At 46.1% G+C, this 20,367-nt stretch overlaps 1 protein-coding gene across 1 annotated transcript in view; it reads right to left on the reverse strand.

The window, feature by feature from the left end:
• Nucleotides 1-17,623: 17,623 nt before the first annotated feature.
• Nucleotides 17,624-20,367, reverse strand: part of tyw1 (tRNA-yW synthesizing protein 1 homolog (S. cerevisiae)) — a 41,958-nt gene continuing 39,214 nt past the window's right edge. Inside the window, 1 exon segment of the mRNA XM_040170933.2 lies at nucleotides 17,624-19,076. Coding sequence (XP_040026867.2) covers nucleotides 18,855-19,076 — 222 coding nt within the window. The 3' untranslated portion in view covers nucleotides 17,624-18,854.

A 20,367-nucleotide genomic window follows, 5' to 3' on the forward strand; every position in this document is an offset into this window, starting at 1 on the left:
GACGGGACCCACAAGCGCTCCTCTGGGCCGTATCCCTCCCAATCCACCAGATACTGCAGCCCCCTACCCCGTCGACGAGACTTGAGTAGGCGCCGGACCGTGTAAGTTGGGCCCCCGTCAATGAGCTGGGGGGGCGGAGGGGGTCTGGAGGAGGGTTGAAGTGGACTCTCCAGGACAGGTTTTAGCCTGGAGACATGAAAGGTGGGGTGGACCTTCATGGCCCGCGGCAACTGGAGTCTGACTGCTGCAGGGTTGACGACCCTGGAGACTGGAAAGGGACCCACAAATCGAGCCGCCAACTTCTTGGACTCCACTCTGAGTGGAAGGTCCCGGGCGGACAACCAGACACGTTGTCCCGGGACGTAGCAGGGTGCCGGGGTGCGACGTCTATTAGCCGACCGTTGATACCGGTCCGAGGTACGCAGGAGCGTGGAGCGGGCTTGCTTCCAGGTGCGCCGACACCGCTGAATGAACGCCTGGACAGAAGGGACGCTTGCCTCCAGTTCCTGCTCCGGAAACAGCGGAGGTTGGTATCCTCTAGAACATTGGAAAGGTGAGAGCCCGGTAGCCGAACTGGGGAGTGTGTTGTGGGCATACTCGACCCATAGGAGTTGCTGGGACCAAGAGCGGGGGTTGCGGGAAGAGATGCAGCGTAGAGAAGTCTCCATCTCCTGGTTCATCCGCTCTGCCTGACCGTTGGACTGTGGGTGAAATCCAGACGATAAGCTGACTGTGGCCCCCAGTAGCCTGCAAAACTCAGACCAAAAATGAGAAGTGAATTGTGGCCCCCGATCGGAGACCACATCGACGGGCAGACCATGCAGGCGGAACACCTTCTGTAATAGCAATTCTGCTGTCTCTTTAGCAGAAGGCAGCTTAGGTAGAGGGATGAGTTGAGCAGACTTGGAGAAGCGATCAATTACCGTTAGAATAACTGTGTTACCGTCAGATGGGGGTAGGCCGGTTACAAAATCCAAGGCAATGTGGGACCAGGGACGATGAGGGATGGGCAGGGGGTGAAGAAGGCCGGATGGAGCCTTGTGAGAGGGCTTATGCTGAGCGCAGATAATGCAGGCACTGACGAATTCTCTAGCGTCCTTCTCCATGGTGGGCCACCAAAACCGTTGTTTCAGCAGAGCTAGCGTGCGGATCACTCCCGGGTGACAAGCCAGGCGGGAAGAGTGACCCCACTGCAGGACCTTTGAGCGCAGATTCGCTGGGACAAACAGAAGGTTATCGGGGCAGGCACTCGGTGCCGGTTGCGCTGTATGAGACTGTTTTACTTCCTCTTCCACCTCCCAGGCCACTGCCCCAACAACACATTCAGGGGGGAGAATGTTCTCCGGACTCTGAACGCAGCTCCTGGACTGGTACTGACGGGACAGGGCATCAGGTTTGGCATTCTTCGTGCCCGGCCGGTAAGTTAGAGTAAACTCGAAACGGTTAAAAAATAGAGCCCACCTTGCCTGTCTGGAGTTCAACCGCTTGGCAGAGCGAATGTACTCTAAGTTTTTGTGGTCAGTCCATACCATAAACGGCTGGTCAGCTCCCTCCAGCCAGTGTCTCCACTCCTCCAGTGCAAGCTTTACCGCCAATAACTCCCGATCCCCGATGTCATAGTTCCTCTCCGTGGCAGACAGTTTCCGGGAGAAGAAGGCGCATGGATGAACCTTCTGATCTGTAGACGACCGCTGCGAGAGAACTGCTCCTACACCGGTGTCCGACGCATCCACCTCCACCACAAACTGGCGAGCAGGGTCTGGGAAAACAAGGATAGGGGCAGAGGTAAAACGTGTTTTCAATTCCCCGAATGCCCTGGCCGCTACCGAGGTCCACTGAAAGGGCACTTGTGGGGAGGTTAGAGCGGTGAGAGGAGCAGCCACAGCACTGTAGTTCCGAATGAACCGCCGATAGAAATTGGCGAAGCCCAAAAAACGCTGTAGTTCTTTGCGGGTGGAGGGTTGGGGCCAGTCTGCCACCGCCCTGGTCTTCGCAGGGTCCATCTGAATATTGCCGGCTTTGATGACGAAGCCCAGAAAAGATACTTCCGAGGTGTGGAAACTGCATTTCTCTGCCTTAACGAAGAGGTGATTCTCAAGGAGTCTCTTGAGGACTTGCCGTACATGTATCACATGCTCCTGTGTAGACTTGGAAAAAATCAAAATATCGTCCAGATAGACAAAAACACAGACATTGAGCAGATCGCGGAGAACGTCGTTTACCAGCCCCTGGAAAACAGCTGGGGCATTAGTGAGGCCAAATGGCATGACCAAATATTCATAATGTCCACTGGGAGTGTTGAAGGCCGTCTTCCACTCATCCCCCTCTCTGATCCTGACCAAATGATAAGCGTTGCGTAGATCTAGTTTGGAAAATACGGTTGCCCCTTGTAGCAACTCAAAAGCAGATGAGATGAGTGGAAGTGGATACCTGTTTTTGATGGTGATGTTATTGAGTCCCCGGTAATCAATACAAGGTCGCAGGGATCCGTCCTTCTTGCTCACAAAAAAGAACCCCGCGCCGGCCGGGGATGACGACGGTCTAATGAGACCGGCAGCCAAGGAGTCGCTGATGTACTTCTCCATAGTCCTAGTCTCAGGGGCCGACAGAGAGAATAGTCGCCCTCTTGGGGGCGAGGTGCCCGGAAGGAGGTCTATAGCACAATCGTACGGGCGGTGAGGCGGTAGTGAGGTGGCCCGAGCCTTGTTGAACACCTCCTTTACATCGTGGTAATCCTCGGGTACGCCCGTGAGATCTGGGGACTCAGGAGACACGGAGCGGCTAATGGCAGACGCCGGCTTTAAACAAACCGCGTGACAGTGAGGACTCCACCCAAATATAGTCCCAGTAGCCCAGTCAATGTGCGGATTATGCCTCCTAAGCCATGGAAACCCCAAAATGACTGGTTGTTGAGGTGCATGAAGTACATGAAAGGTGAGTGCTTCACTGTGGTTACCTGACATCTCCAAGCGCAGCGGGGTGGTTTGATGAGTCACCCTGCAGAGTAGCCGACCGTCCAACGCCGTGGCCCGGATGGGTCTTTCCAAAGCGATTTGCTCAATCCCCATCTTGAAGGCCAGGTCTTGGTCGAGGAGATTGGCGTCTGCACCCGAGTCAATCAGAACCGGAACAGTGTAGCTCTTATCCTGGAAAAACAACTGGGCATGGATTTGGGGTCGAGAGGGCATTTCTAATCTAACTTCCCGGCTCACCAGCGCCCTCTGGTTGACTGGTGAGCCCTGTCTTTTACTGGACAAGCGTTCACATAATGACCGCTTTGACCGCAGTACATGCATTGGTTGGCCTGCAGGCGGCGGTGCCTTTCAGCCGGAGCGAGTCGAGCCCGTCCCAGCTGCATTGCCTCTGGCCCCGCGATAGACTCAGAAGGTCCACCCTCGGTTGGTGCCCGTCGCGGTTCCGGCCACTGGCGCGGCGGTGATCCTGAAGCTGCGCAAGCGACCCTCTCTCTTCTCCGCTCCCGCAGACGACCGTCGATCCGAATGGCGAGGGCGACCAGCTCGTCTAAACCAGCAGGGAGATCCCGAGCTGCCAATTCGTCCTTTACTCGGCTGGATAATCCGTGGTAGAAGGCATCGCGAAGCGAGGCTTGGTTCCAGTCACTCTCCGCTGCCATGGTGTGAAAGTCAATGGAATAGTCGGAAACGGATCGTATTCCCTGCTGCAGACCAAACAGTCCCCGGGCCGCCTCTCGTCCGGGAGTGGCATGGTCAAAAACCCTCTGCATCGCCTCGGAAAACGACGCGACGGAGGAACAGATAGAAGTCTGTTTAGCCCATTCGGCCGTTCCCCAATCCCTTGCTCTCCCTGTGAGCAAGGAAACAATGTACGCTACCCGGGACCTCTCGGTGGGAAACGCGGACGGCTGGAGCTCGAAGGCGAGCGAACACTGTACCAGGAACGGTCGACAGGAACCGGGAGCGCCGGAACAACGCTCGGGTGGAGGAAGACGTGCGTCGGACATTGGAGCGGAGGTGGGTGCTTGGGCAGCAGCGGGGGTGACGTCCGGAGTACGCGTCACCACGGCGAGGTTCCGCAGGTGGTCGCGGAGGGACTCCATGCTGCTCTCATGGCGGGCCGACATAGACTGCATGGCCTCAGCCATGAAGTGGAGCTGCTGCTCATGGCGCTGCAACATGTTGCTTGGATTCGGGGTTTCGGGCTCGGTACGTTCTTGGTCGGCTGGGTTCATGTTTGGCCAGATTGTACTGTCACGGTTACTGATACCGGAGTACGGGAGAACCCAAATGCACGACTCGTACACGATGGACAAGACAGGAGGGTTTTAATCAAGGTTCAGGCAGGGTCAAAACCGGGAGATCCGTCAGGAGGCAAACAAGTCCAGAGGGGCAGGCAGGTAATCCGTAGACGAGGACAGGCAGGGTCAGAACCAGGAGGGCACACAGACAGGCAGACAAATCCAAAACGGGGCAGGCAGGTAAATCGGGGTCGAGGAACAGACGAGGTCGGAATCGAGAAAAACAGGATGGCTTCGGGAAACGCTGGAAAACTTGGTAGAACACACAAGACAATCTGGCAGTGAGCAACAGAATGTGACTGACTTAAATAGTGAGTGACTGACGAGGGAAGGCACCACAGGTGAGGGTGAGGAGAACCAGGTGCAGGAAATCAGGTGACGAGGTGGGAGGATCTGAAATGACAGGAGAGTTAGTGAACATGCAGTGGAGATGAATAGACTATGATGTGAACACCCAGTGAAGATGAAAAATAAACTATGATGTGGACGTATGTGTGACAAAGAGAAGCTCCGACCCAAATCAGCGCGCAGGAGCAGCAGCGCCCCATTGGCTGCTTTCACTCTCTCCTCCGGACCTGATGCGTCCATTGTGCTTTTTTCAACCACAGTGTTACTTCTCTACATTTTAAAAGTCAACACGTGTCAAATCCGAAATATTATGTAATAATACATGATTAATAATAATAATAGTAAAAATAAATACATAAATACAAGTGTGTCTCTAATTGGCTTTTATCTGCTTCTGGCAAACAAACCAGAGAGCAAATAAATCACGCATGAAGTTAATTATATGTTTCCTATAAAGACTGCTGAGTTGATCTCAATAGGACTATTAGTCTATTCCAGTCTTATTCTCATGATTCATGCACCAGTTCACACATTGATGTCTCGAGGCAGAAACAAGACTCGCAGTAATAACATGTTACACCGCAAACACTGTTAATAATATTAGGGTTTATAGTTATGAACCATTAAGAGGCCGGTGGACTGACAGGTGCCAAATTCACAAATTGAAGGATCCCACCAGATTCTATTTCACTGGAGCTGTTCGTACAATTTCACAACACGAATAAATTAATTGCTTTGTAGAACTGTGCGATTTAACCGCGAGTTCATTTCTACTTTATTTGTAGTAATTATCCGGCGTATGGTGCACTCCAAAAATGCTGCTTTTCATTTTTATCCCAATTTAAATCGCAGTGATCAATGTGAATCTTAGAATCTCATCCAGATAAGGTCACATTGGGTTCCAATACACTCCACATTTTAAGCAGCTTATCAATCAGATGATGACGTTGGGATCTTTCGGTTGCTGTGTAGACTTTTCAGACATACTGCGCATCCAGTACGGACGTTTCCTCAAATTCATACTAAATAGCTTTTATTTAGAAGCCCAATGCACCACAAAACAATGGTCCGCTGCTTAAGTGTCTTTATTCAATTTCATCCTGGCCAAGAAGCTCTTTACCTACAATAACATAACACACCTATAGAGCACGGAAAACAGCCCAGAGACGGTGAGATGACTTCTGCAAACTGTGAATGGACAGTGCGCACCCAAGCACGCTTGTGTCAAGCATGCAAGTACAGGCTGCAGATAAAACCGTTCCTTTCTTTTAAAGCTGGCAATTTACTTTGCAAATAATGGAGAGATAAGAGAGAACAAAAATGATGCTGTGTAATCAGAGCACACGGTAGTGAAAATACACTCTGATTTGCCTGATTGTAGGTTCCAATCATCCAGGACTGTTATGCGTATACATGCAGGTTGTTTTGGCTATCTATCCTAAATGCGTAGATTTGGTTGGAACAACTTGTATCTTAAACTTTGTTCCAGTTCCACAAAATACACAGAATAATATTTAAATGCACTGTATTACCAGCCGGTTTGGATTCACAGTGTTTGTGCGAAAGATACATTTCATTCATTAAAATGTTTCAATATGAGTGAAACCGTGTTGCCATCAATAAATCCTAATAACAAAACATTTATAACCTCAGTTAAAGCTATAAGGAACTTTGATTTTGTGTTGATTGTAGGGTCGAGCACCAACTTCCAAGGCTGAAAAATGGAGTTAGAGACTTCTGTCCCTCCAATGGTCGGTTGAGGCTGAAGCCAATCCCCATAAAGCCCCATTAACATTAACAACGGCAGTTTCACTTTGCTGCGAAAAACATGTTTTGGTATATTGCTAATATCAAGTTTAAATGATATTAGGACTTATAGTTATGCGTCATTAAAAGGCCGCTTTGACTGACGGGTGTCGAATGCACAAATCGAAGGATCCCACCGGATACGCTGGAGCTGTACCGTGTACAATTTAATATGACAAATAAATAAATTGAGCCAGAGCACCTGGTTTCCTTTAGAAATGGTCTGATTTTGCAGCAGCAGACAAGTCGCAGTTTCCGGCCAACCTGCATGTTTGTGTCTGATTTCATGTGGGATGCGGCCCAGCAGCACGGATGACAGGCACGAACAATAACTGTACATACAATCATTTACTTGATGGTCTGTAGGTAATTTAGAGGTATCAGTGAGACTGTTTCATACGCGGTTAAAAGTTCCTCACAGTAATCATGCAATCATTACACGAGAACGTGGTAAATTATTACTCAAGTGTAAAGTAATAACTTTTTTTAGTAAATTGCAGTGTAAGCACTTTAATTAGGTTTGGTGCAGAGAACACTGGGAGTTATTCTGATCCTTTCCCTCTCATGCACACTTCTACACACACACACACACAGCACACGCCATGTGACACATCTCCAATCTGTGCCACATTACTCTACCAGTTCAGCCTTCAGAGCGCATGAGCCGTGTGTACGGGCACGTGTGAGCGTGACTGCATGTCAGAGTGTCTTATGTGAGAGTGTGTGTGTTCCTGATGGATTGAGTCACAGTTTCTCTGAGTTCCTGCTGTGGCCTTATCTCACTTTTTCAGAAGATAACCTAATGAGTCAGTCTGTTGAGGATACGGTGCGGTGACATGAAAGTCGTCACTGATACCGGCCTCAGAGCAGCTGAGGAGCGCAGAGGTTCAGGCTGCTAAATATCTTTGCAGGGGACCAATGGAGGGCTCTTGTTACTGAATGTTCACGGCGGCTCAAGGCTTTACCAGCATGCATCGGCAGGCAATTCCCCGGTGTAAAGTCATTCGTCTATCCCCACTTAGACAGTCCAACACTAATATTCAAGATATTTATTGTCATGTGTACAGTTTAAAAGGTTATTCTGTACGATGAAATTCATATTTGGCCATGTCCTTCTTCCACAAAACGTATGTAGAATAGACTATAAAAATAAAACAAAATAATAAAAAAATAGAGTAATAAAGAAATAAATTATATTTTTATATATATATACATTTTATATATATACAGTAGGTGTCTCATGAGCCCTGTTCATGATCCTGATGGCCTGCGGGTAGAAACTGCTTGTTAGTCTCTTGGTTCTGTATTCAGGAGAAGTCTCTCTGCTGGGGAGTGTGTTCTGCCCTTGATGATATTCCGGGCTCTCCTGGTGACCCTGGAGGAGTCCATCACATGCTGGACGGCCTTCCTGTCCTGGGCAGTGGAGTGTCCGTACCACACGGTGATGCGGTGAGGACGCTCTGGACCGATTCTACCTCTGTAGAAGTTGCTGAGAATTTTGGTCTGCAAACCAAATTCCTTCAGCCTTCTTAGGAAGTCCAGTCTCTGCTGGGCCTTCTTGGTGATCTGTCACCAGGCCACGAGTTCCTCCACCGCTCTTCTGTACGCTGCCTCGGCTCCACCAGTGATGCTTCCGATGACTGTGGTATCAGCAAACATGATGATACTGGTGTTTTCGTGGGAGGCCACACAGTCGTACGTGAAGAGGGTGTACAGCAGGGGGCTCAGTACACATCCCTGGGGGGTCCCTGTGCTCACAGCTCTTGTGCTGGAGGTGCTATTGCCATCTAGGACTGATTAGGGTCTGCCTGAGAGGAAGATCAGCACCCCGTTGCAGAGGGCAGGTGTGAGACCCAGAGTGAGGAGTTTTACTGAAAGTTTGTGTGGGTTAAAAGCTGAGTGCGTGAGGGTTGCATGGGTGACGTTGTTCGCTGCGTTGTCAGTAGACCGGTTCTGGCAATATACAAACGGCAGCGGGTCCACGGTGTCTGCGATCATCTTCTTGATGTGGGTCATGACTCTCGTAACACTTAATCACTATCGGGGTGAGTGCAACGGGACGATTGTTATTCAGGCAGGTCCCAGTGTCCCCTCTTTGGGATGAGCACGAGGGTGGTGGACTTATGAAGGTGGGCACATAATCTAGTGCTGCTGACAGGTTGTAAATATCAGGAAGCACATCAGCCCGCTCTGGTGAGCAGGCCCTGAGGGCACGCCCGGAGATGTTGTCTGGGCCGGATGCCTTCTGTGGGTATGTTGCATGTCTAGAGAAGACAGAAATAGATCACATCCACTAACTTGAATTAAACATCAAAGATGGAAGGTATCCTTCAGCCGCCCCATCAGCAGGTCTTCTGGATGTGTCTCAGATGACGGTATTTACTTGTCTATAGAAACACAGTCCTCACACGCTGATACAAACCACGGCCGTGGCCTGTTTTTTAAAGTCAATGCAGAAGCTGCTGCAGAACAGCTGCAAGAAATGCAGTCCATACTCATTCAGTCAATCCACTCGTGAGTCATTTCACATTACAAGTGCAGTTGGCATGATGATCTTCATCCAATGTTGAATTGCACTGCCTACAGATGCCGTAGGCTTTCAGCATGGTTTGAAGGAACCATGAAGAAAATGTCAGCGACTATCCTAGTTAAGCTCTGGCTGCTGACGCTTCTGGCTAGTTGTATTTCTGCCGTGCGGGTGGATGCAGAGCATCGGTTACGCCGCGTTTCTCAGAACAGCGCCCGAATGTGAGGCACCTGTGCTCCGTCATCGCGTGGTGAGCACCGAGCCCGTGTGACGAGGCGAGAGCTTCACACCCTTGAGCCCGCACGCACTCTCATACCACAGTGGCATTCTTTTCATTTCTTTTGAAAAAATGATGGATTACAAACTTGTCTGGTGAAGTAAAAATGTTCAAACCACTAAATCAAGTTTTTTTTTTTCTGTGTGTAAGAAATACAAACAAAACTAAATATTCAGAGCACACGTCTGAGCAGCCAATTGACGTCTAGTCTGCATGTGATTCAACTTTTCAAAATGTAAGAATAAATGCTCTGATTATACATTTCACACTTCATATATTCGTGTGTATAATATATTTATAATATATATATACAGTTTATAATGTAACTGTGAACTTACATGTATACATGCATATAATGTACACATTGACACATCAACAACAGCTAAATGTTTGTTTGTCCATGATTTTATCTGCATTTCAATTTCTGTGTGTACAAGCTGAGCACAAATGGCCGGTAAGTGTACTCCATCTTGGCCAATGAAGGTGAATTGAAAACCAAAAGGACACAAGAACTTTGTTGACGCAAAGGAAATTTCGCTACGTCTGGAACAAATCAAAAGGATGCAGGTGAATTTGCAGCAGACCACACTGCGGATTAAAGGCAGATTGATTATGCAAACACGTTGCTCGTACTCAACTGGAATATTTGTCCGTATGCTGACGAATAACAGTTTACAAATCATAAAAATACTTTCCGTTACAGATTTACATAGTAGTGAAAGAGAATTTACAAATAATACAGTCGACAATCACGTGTCAACTTTCGGTCCATAGTCCAGTACGTATTTATTTATGTATTGTATGGGTTTGATCTGCAGTGCACTGAGGCCTTACCAAGTGCTTTTTGCCTGGCAACCCGCCTGACTGGGAAAAGGGAAAGAAGAGGCTACTTCGTTTAGTATGCAGCCACTTCTACGCGGATCAGATTAAGAACAAAACTAATGAATGAATGGACATCTTTGTCTTTGCTGAAGATGTTTGTACAGCCGTGTTCTAAATGACGGCAGCAGTGCGACACAGTAGAAGCTAACACCGCTAATACAAGTGTTTGAATTAATTAACCTCTAATGATTGTTTGGCTCATTGGGGGCAGAAGAAGCTAATGGACTCAAAGGCGTGTCAGATTATCCCCTCATTTTGATGGCGAACGTGTCAGGGAACCGCTTGCCATTTACACATGCATTGTCATTCCCCCGAAGTCGTGTTCCCGTCCATCTGATGAATTCGACTGCTGTATTCCATCTCCTCACAGCTCTGGTTTGGTCGTGAGAAAAATGATCGAGCTCTAAACGCTCCACTGTGAGTCTCTCCCTTCACTTCTCCTGTGTAATGGTGCTGAGGACACACGGTGCAGCGGGAGGATCAGAGGTGTTGCTGGGAAGGGGATGGATGCAAACGCTGAGACTGTTGATTAATCAAAACAATGAGCTAAAGGGGGGGGGGGGGTGATGATGCACAGATTGATCACCTTAATGCTGAAACCTGCTCATTGCTTTCACAGTGGCGTTTAGTAGTTAGCATGAGCACTAGTGGATGCTATTATCTCAAGCCCGGGTTATGGAAACAGACACAAAGGTAATTATCTCGACAAAAATAGAGAAATGAAAGAAATGATAAGATAAATGACTGTAATGAGCCTTAAACATGTTATGAAATGGTATTAATGAAACACTGATGGCTCTGTAAGACCTAGATGCGACAATCACAGAGCATGGTGGCTCTATAAAGCTATTCATAATGCTTCCATGCAAAATATATATATGTATCATGCAGTTTACCCAGAAACCTCTTCACTGACCGCAGACAGACCACATCAGAATCAGCGCTCGGCAGCAGCACCAGAGCTTTGCCAGAAAGGTCCTCTCATGCACGCTGAGCGCTAACTTGTACTTCACACGGCTAAGTGCAGAAAACATGGCCAATCCCCCCCAAAATGAAGCCGATAGAGTTCTCCGACTGCGTGGTGGATGATAATCATCTTGGTGCGATTCGGCTCACGGGTTCGACCCGGCGTCTCGCCTGCTCGCTCTTCATTCATCAATCAGAGCACGCGGCCCGACAGCGCGCCACACGCGACAGGACATAAAGGGTGCTGGGAAACCAGGCTCCACATGACACCCGCCGATGACGTCTCTGAACACACACACACACACACACACACTCTGCAGGACACTTACACCCCCAGATGTTAGAAAACAAGGGTTTCATTTTTAATCTTTAACTTGTTTCAGGTTTTGTCTCTTATTAGACAAAAGATCCAACACGAAGACTGAAGCAACATGCATTACTTCTTTTAACGCTTTCAACATTGAAAATGCAAACATTGCTGTTGTTTATATTAAACAGGGACATCAGTGCACAGTCGGGTTAAATTTCTTGTTGACCTCATTTATAACCAACAACTAGTACCAAAGCTGACTGGATTAATTGCAAAGCTACCAAGATGTTTCGCTGCCCCTCAACACATGGACTAAAGAAGTGGACAAAGTCGTTGCCACGTTGCCACGTTGTTTTGTGTCGTTTTTTAAGCCTGTTGTCATCTTCGATTAACACTGTCGCCATTTTGGATTTTTTGCAATCAGTGAATAGAATTTGTCCCTCGTGTAGAAAATGTCGCATAAGTTCGTACCCTCGTGGAGCAGCAACCTGTCCATCACAGAGAGCCCGCCGCTTCCATTTAGTTGGCTGGCAGTTGAAGTTATCTGTGTGAAATTGATACGTAGAAGCACAACACAGACACTGAAGAAAGTGACGCCCTAACGCTTAAACTGATATCTTAATAGCTTAATATGGTGCAAAGCAAACCGTCGCCCTTTATTCAAGGAGGTGTGAAACAGACAATATGACAGCTGAATCCGTGGAGGGAAAGAACGATCCGGGACACGCAGCGGGCAATTAGCACGTATCTCTCCTGATCTCTCCACATTTCAGCACTCATTACCCAGACGGACCGGTGGACTGGTCGCGTCACATTGTGATATAAAGCAGTAAAATGATTTGTCAGGAGAGAATTCATTACGTCGTTAGAATGCAAATCTTCATTTGGAAAATGAAGCATCAAAATGCAGGATGCACGCCCTTTGTTAGGGGGCCATTTGATTGATGGAGTCACTCCGTTTTAAGAGGCGAATATGTTGCTCCACAGTGCACCGGACCAGAGGCTGCAGGAAACGATGCCACAGCCCAACACCTTGAGTGTCACAATGGATCCAGTTGCATATTGCGAGTGTGAGTGAGCTGCAATAACACGGCACTGCGTTGTTTGCGTGTAATCACAGCTCAGCTCCACTTTGAGTGTCGGCTGTCCTGAACTGAGAACAGGCACATATCGCACAGACATTATCAGCCGCAGCTCTCTTTTTCATTTCTTCTTAAAACCGTATTAATTATTCATCACATCAAACCTAAGCAACAGGGAGTAACATCCACTGAATGCACATTTTGTAATTTCTGTTTAAAACAATGAGTAAATAACCCAAACATCTTTCCAGTGTCTCACTGCACTAGACAAGAATGTCTAATGCGTTTTAGGTTGTTTCTGGGATGTTGATGTCATTTTCAGCAATTTCCTCTTCGGCGGAGGCAGCTTAACGTTTGGCTCTCGAGGTGCTCAAATCCGTTGCTTTGACAGAGTGCCGACAAGCTCATCCGTGCACGTCTGAATGCTTTCATGTACGGACAGGCGAGGCCTCACAGGCTTCAGTTTAAAGTTGTTTATTTCTAATGCACTTGAGCGTCTAAGGACATGATTCTGGGCTTCTTGAGCTCAAATGTGTACTCAATAATACCCCGAACAAAACCTGTTTGTGCCCCTTCCATCTGACAGGAGGCTGAGGTCCATCAGGACTAAGACCTCCTGCCACACAAACAGTTTCTTCCCGTCGGCTCATCCCCCACTGACTGACTCTGACATCCCACCGGTCACTCCCTTCTCACTCCACATGCACATGCACATACACTTGTCACTTTCTGTTCGCTGGGGAACTTTATTTTTTCACTTTTTAACATTTTTTTTAAAAACTTTTATTCCTTTGTTTTTAAACTAACACATAGCCTTATATACTAACCCATAGCATTATATTTTATTTTATTCCTCTTGCACTATGTCGTCTTATCTGTCTTGTTGTCCATTGTCTAACTGTCTGCTGTTATGCACCAATCGCCAAGTCAAAGTCCTTGTACGTCTGACATATTTTGGTAATAAATGTTTCCTTATTCCTGAATGCATTGGGTGATGCCATTTACTGATTGTGTTGAGTTTATTGCCTTGTCTATTTGATGCGAGGTTGGTATTTGTGTTTTCATGTACGAAATATTTATCGTGACGTCTTGGACAGTCTCCCTTGGAAGAGACATCTGTAATCTGAATGGGACATGGCTCGATAAAAACAAACCAGACACATTTTCACAGTTACTGTTGTTAGTCTCCAGATTGACTTGAACCACCATATGGTGGTTGTTTAATGGTCATTAAAAACTATAATAAATGTACCTGTGTTGTGCTTTTCAATAAGCGTTTAATAATGATAATACTAAGAGTAGAGATACAATAGTATTGACACTAATAATAACAATATAAAACAAAATGATATAGGATTTTAATTATGGTAACAAGAACAATACATTTGCTCATAATAATTATTTGGACAACAGCCTTTTGGGAAATGACGATAAAATCCCACAGGTAGTAAATCAATATAATGACACTGAATTTTCACCCAGCCACAGTGATGGCAAAGGCTCAGCTGACCACACCCAGCAGCGGGTGACAGAACTCCCCCATCAAGGGAGAGGAGCTGGGACACAGATGGACAACACGGGTCGAGCTGAGGAATAGAAGACTGTCTTGCACGCGCACACACACGCAGACATGCACACACACATGCCCGCGCGCGCACACACACACACACACACACACACACACACACACACACACACACACACACACACACACACACACACACACACACACAGGTAATGGTTTGAACACTCTTCACTACACGCCCACCTCCCTCCATCTCAATCTGACAACCATCTGATATCCGATAACATCCTTCTAACATATTTACCAGCTATGTGGAAGAACCATTATCACTTTGGGCACATTTATCATGACGCCTGCATGAGAACATCCACGTCATGAAATACTCCCCATGAAGTGGACAAGCTGCTTTACTAATGAGATATCATCGAGCAGACCTCCGCTCCGCGAACTCAACAAGAGAAAATGGGTGCACTTTGACGTTTCTATCTATTTTTGTCGCTTTTATTTTATAATGGATCCAGAAAGGTTATTGGACATGAAATAAAATCCTTTTATTTCGTTTTTTATTAAGTTCTATTTAAAAGTCATTGTCTGGGCACAGCCGAGTGTCTAGTTTAGCTTCCCATATGTTTGAGCCTAATGCTTAGGATCCTGTTCTTGAGGGACCAACCTTTTGTTTGATTCTCACCTTTAGTAATGTTCCTGCGAACAGGCTTACTAAATAATCTGATGTTATCCCCCGTCTGCGCTCCTCTCCCAAACAGCACGCTCCCTGTTAAAAAGAATAACTGTCATCTTTACTGATTTGTTTGGTCTCAATTATGGATTGTTTTTCTCTCTGTGGTTGAGGCAGAAATGTTGAAGGATGATAAAAACAAACAAAAATTCTCATTCAAAAATTGTCACTGCATGCATTCACATTCGTAAAAATGAATCTAACACTTCTTGGTCACTGTGGTGTGTTGCCAGAAAAATGTGTGGATGATAAAGCCTTTTTTTCTGTAGGGATGTTCTGTACGTGACAATAAGCCAGAATAGTATCAGGTCGCAAACATGTGACAGTTGTCTTTGTTTCTTGTTCCCTGAGAACGTTTTACTCTTGTTCTATTAGATTTGTTTTATTGTTTGTAATGCGTATGGAATTTATGTGACATGCTCACAGAGGCATTTACATTTTTACTGAAAGGTAATATGAGCTCTTCAATAACTGCAAATGATTTTATCGACAAGGTGCAAGTGAGACGCATAGTATACAGTATATCGCAGATTTGATAAATACACTGAAAAGAACCACTGAGCCCATTCATCATTCATGTATTTCAGTCATTTAGCTAAAGCGTTCAGTGATTCCAACTGAGTGCACCGGTTAAGTTAGCAAACCAAACATTGCATATATTAGACAGCAGATGATGGAGTCATGAGACAGATGTCGTTTTCAATCCCACGCATTTATCATTCCCCTGTGGACAGAATTTTCCTAATAACCGTTGCTATGTTCTGCATGCCTTTTTGTTTTTGTTGCATTTCCCAAAAATAGGCCCATACATATTTTAGCTGTGTGCGTTCTGCTCATGCAGAAGGGGACGTTACTACCTTCAAAATTCAAGAGCATCTCTGAGGTTGCCTCACACGGCTCTCAACATGGCGGCGGCTGGGAGCTAACAAGCTAATAGCCATACGGTGAAAACAGGCGTTAGAGTGTGTGTGTGTGTGTGTGTGTGTGTGTGTGTGTGTGTGTGTGTGTGTGTGTGTGTGTGTGTGTGTGTGTGTGTGTGTGTGTGTGTGTGTGTGTGTGTGTGTGTGTGTGTGTGTGTGTGTGTGTGTGTGTGTGTGTGTGAGCAACGCCCTCCACGCCACATCCACGTCGCGTGGGAAGCTTTTGTAGCCACAGCCGTTTGATTGTAACCAAAATATTAAAAAAATGATCTGGCTAAGATCACTGATTTCCCAAAAAACATGTGCGGTGATAGTAACAATAATCCAGTATCGGCTGTAAATTCAATTTGGAGACTTGTCACGTCACAGCAAACATGTGTCACAAGAGTGACGATGGCCAAATTGCTGCAAGACACTGACTAAAACTTATGTGACAAAATAAAGAAAAAAACCCGTCAGATTACTCAAGCACCTCTGCAACCTGTCACCACATGTTCCGCCAGGCACTACGGCAATTACCCAACATCCCTCAGGGCATTTTACATCATCTCCAGGCAGGTTCTCTCCTGAAATGTGCAGCCTGCTCCTGCCATTTATTTCACTAAACAGGCCGGAGCATCGTGGAAACACCTGCATGTAAACTAGCAGAGTCCATTTTGACCCCTTACCTGTATTTAATTAAGGCGGATTTGCATGCTTGGTGCGGTTTACGGATTGGCGTGTTTTACTTATCAACTCCCTGCGCCTTGTTAACAGGATGAAACTAGAGAAGCGGAGTGGAGAGCACCGCTCCCAGACTAAAGCAGAATTCACCATCACTGAGCTGGCCCCGCCGGCTCCCCGACAATGGAAATGGCGAAACCATTGAACCATCACTCACTATTCATACAGAGGTTTTCCTCCACACCAGCCCTGCATCTCTGTCAGTGACCTCGTAGACCTCTTCAATTCCAGTAGAACATATTATTGATGACGTTGCAGCCGCTCAAGTGAATGTTGTCTCAGGTAAGCGAAGATCTCCTTGGAGAAATGTCCCTCTGGCCATAATAGAGACAGGAGAGTGCCGGAAGGCTGAGCGCAGGCGGCAAAAAACAAATGAGGTCCACTGTGACATAAAGACAGACTTCGTAATTATAATTCGGAACTTCAAAATTGCTACTTATTTACTGAAAATACTAAATATACTAAAAATAACAACACACTCGCCTTATTTACTACCTGTCCAGTGTTAGTGGCTGGTGAGCTCCAATCCACCTGGGCATGCAATCAATTCGCTTCCTTTTTCGCTGGTAAAATCAACGAGCAGTCAGCGCCTCCAAACCGAACACCATGACACAATTTAATTCAATCAACCAAACAGGCCTAGATGACATTATACAACATCTTAAGTCTTCCTGCTGCTTAGATATTCTTCCAACACACTTTTTCAAAAATATTTCAAACTGCACGACGGCTGATCTCCTACTAACACATGCCGCCTCTGAGGAGTCTCCCCACAAGCTCTTAAAACTGCCGTTATTGAACCACTTCTAAGAAAGGATCATTTAGACGCTAAAGCAATAAAAATTGATAGGTCAATATCACACCTGCCTCTGAATTGCCTTGTTGAAATGGGCTATAAAAAATAAACCTGCCTTGCCTAAATCTGGAATTCCTGTACATTTCACTGCCCATTTAGGATTATTTTATAGCACAAACTAAAATTGATGAAATGCTGGTGCACAGCTGTATTACTTTTGAACTTCACCACGGTTTCCATCCTTGTTCAATCAGAGCTCTGTTGTTGGCTGAAAGTGCAGCAAAGAAAGCTATCGCCACCATTATAGTCATCTTAAAATGTCAACCCACTTTGTTGCCGGTAGAAAATAGAAAAGAAAAGGAAGAAAATGACAAGACAAGAAAAGAAGGCCTTAATAAACTAGTGTGTATGTGTGCTGCATACAAGATTCACAAAAATCACAGAGCAGCTTAATCCACAAACATTTATTACGGCGATATATCACCACACCTGCCGCTTCCCCCAAGGGGAGTTGAAACCAATTGAAACAGACTTAAAACATTCACATCAGGATTTAGACCCAAATAAAACAAATCAAAACAGACTTAAAGGTTCACATCTGAATTTACATTAATAAGAAAAAAAATGAGAAAAAGAAATTGGATATTCTTTACATGTGGATTTATTAAAATATCAGGCTTTATTCTAGCATGCAACATGAAGCCACATCTGCCCCCATGATGCCGTTCTTCATACTCGCACCTGATCCTGGGTGGACAGCAGACATTTGGGATTTGGGTGACATATGAAAACCTGCAGTATGAGAAGAGTTTATTCGTCATCTCTGTGCCCGAGAGCAGGGAGATGAATTGTAATGATACAAGACGTGAATACCTGAGAGTATGTGGATCTCAATTTTGTGTTCTGGGAGGAACCCGCAGTACAAAAACGGGATGAAATATTTTCCCTTTCAGTGGCTTCAGTGATGTTATTTTTTTAACGTCATTCTTCGGTATGTGAGCTCAAATACCTCAAAGTCAATAACAAACATGAGCAACATGTTCTTATATTTTATGACATGACGTTACTCATGAAAAGAGGAGAGTTGGAATGGCAGAACTACCGGTAAAAAGCCAAAGTACAGTCAGGACATAAGCAAAGCGGACGGCAAGGAATGTGCAACAAAACCCCCCCAAAAATAGCACAAAGGCAGCAATAAGAAGGCCGAGTCTCTTTCACCGGAAAATACCGCCAGTGTCCGGATGAAGTATCGCTCCCACAGACGACACGTGGAGGAGAGCTCCTGCCTCGCCTTCATTAAACCCTCCCGAGTGCCGCCCGATGTTTCTACGGATCAAAGCCATCGACATTCATAATGACAACCCTTAGGGCGGGAGGGGGGAGTAAACAGCTCTATGCACATACGGGAAGCAGGAGAAGCGCTTAACGGGAACGCAAAGGGGGAATGTCGAGAAAACGATCGATTTTTGATTAGTCTCTGGCTGATCAAGCCAATTAAACGACGCATCAACATTGAAGACACAATGAAAAGAAGGACAAAGTGTTTGAGCAGGAACGAGGTCAGCTAAGGACGGTACAAAAAAAAAAAAGAAACGAGGATAAACATTGAGCCCTTTCTTCTGCTATAAGGAATAGTGCCCGTCCTGTTCACCCTGCCTCTCCTCCACTCGCTCACATGGATTAGCATCCTGAGATGTCTTTGGTCTTGTTGCGGCGTTGGAAGCGCGTGTCGGCGGGGTCGAAGCCTTGCTCGTGGGCCCCGAACAGAGCCCAGCCGGGGGTCTTAGCCATGTAGTCCAGGGCCGAGAAGCCCCGCTGTCCACCGCTTTCCTCTTGGACCTGGACCAGATCCTGGAAGCGCTCGTAGTCGATCCACGTCCACCACTCGCCGTCCACCTTGAACTGGAAGGGGGGGGGGGCAAGCAAAGGCGGAGGAAGGTGCGTGTCAGTGGGTCTGATGGTGGAAACGTGAAACCTTTCGATGCGTTTTAAGACGTTTGAAACACTTACTGGAAGAAACAAAAACAAAACAGTAACAGAATGAGACTTCTATTCTTCAATTAGCCTTTGTGGCAACTGATATATATAGATATAGATATAATAAGGTTATAGATATATATATATTTTTTTGTGGCAATATTTCATATTTTTTTTATAAGGACGTCATACGAAGATGCAAAGCCTTATTGTCCGACACAGAGGGAGGAATAAAGGGCCAACCACCCCCCACCCTCCCCCTGAAGTTGGAGCTTTCCCCAGTAAAGGAAAAGTCTCCATCATCGCCTGATGCTCCCTGATGTTGGGGAGCGGGAGCTCTACTTTCCCTCAGTTGTAAACGTGCGGAGACGGAAATAACATGTCGTGGTATAAGTGAGATAACTTATGTTATTTATTTAGTCTGAGGTACAGACCTGTTCTTTAGGACAGGTAACTGTTAGGGATTTAAGCGAGAAGTGCACCCCTAGTGGTGGAAATTATAATACGTGTAATAATGTTTAGTGCTAGAAATATAGTTTGTGATGTTAGATATTAGTTATTACATTAACATGTTAGATGAAGTGAATGCAATATGAATCAAACACAAGTTATAGTCATGTTAATCATATAAACACTGTACACATTAACATTCTGTCACAATGTGATGTTAAAACCTGGGGACGGATGCTAATTGCCGTCCTTTATGGATTTCTTCCAATTTTATCCCCAAAGAGGGTTTTTTGGGAGTTTTTTCTCCTGTCAGGTAGTAGATGAGCAACTGAATGTAAGACAGCCGATTGAGGCAAATGTCTTGAGAATTGGACCACAGGAACTGTATTAGATCTCATGATGTAGTGTGCTGAACGGTGATCATTGATGATGTGTTGTAATTAAAGTGTACTAGTTATAAGATGAAGACTTAAACGATGTATGCTTAGTTATATTCACTCATTGAGGCATAAAGCCAAGTGGATCTACATTGAATGCATTGGAATGTGAGGGACAGATGGGACAGAGGTTTCAGCTTACAGCTGCAGCTTCACACCTCGATGTGAAGGGGACAGTCCAGGAGGTGACCCTTTAAAGAAGAAGCCAATGACATTCAGATGCACCCAAGAAGACACACCTCAAGAGTTTTCAAAGGACCAAAGCGGGGAAAGGACTGATTTTTTTCTGAATTTTCCTGCAGCCGCTTTAATAAGTCGCTTTAGACTTG

Source organism: Gasterosteus aculeatus, chromosome 1 (genome assembly GCF_964276395.1).
Source record: "Gasterosteus aculeatus chromosome 1, fGasAcu3.hap1.1, whole genome shotgun sequence".
Classification (NCBI taxonomy): domain Eukaryota; kingdom Metazoa; phylum Chordata; class Actinopteri; order Perciformes; family Gasterosteidae; genus Gasterosteus; species Gasterosteus aculeatus.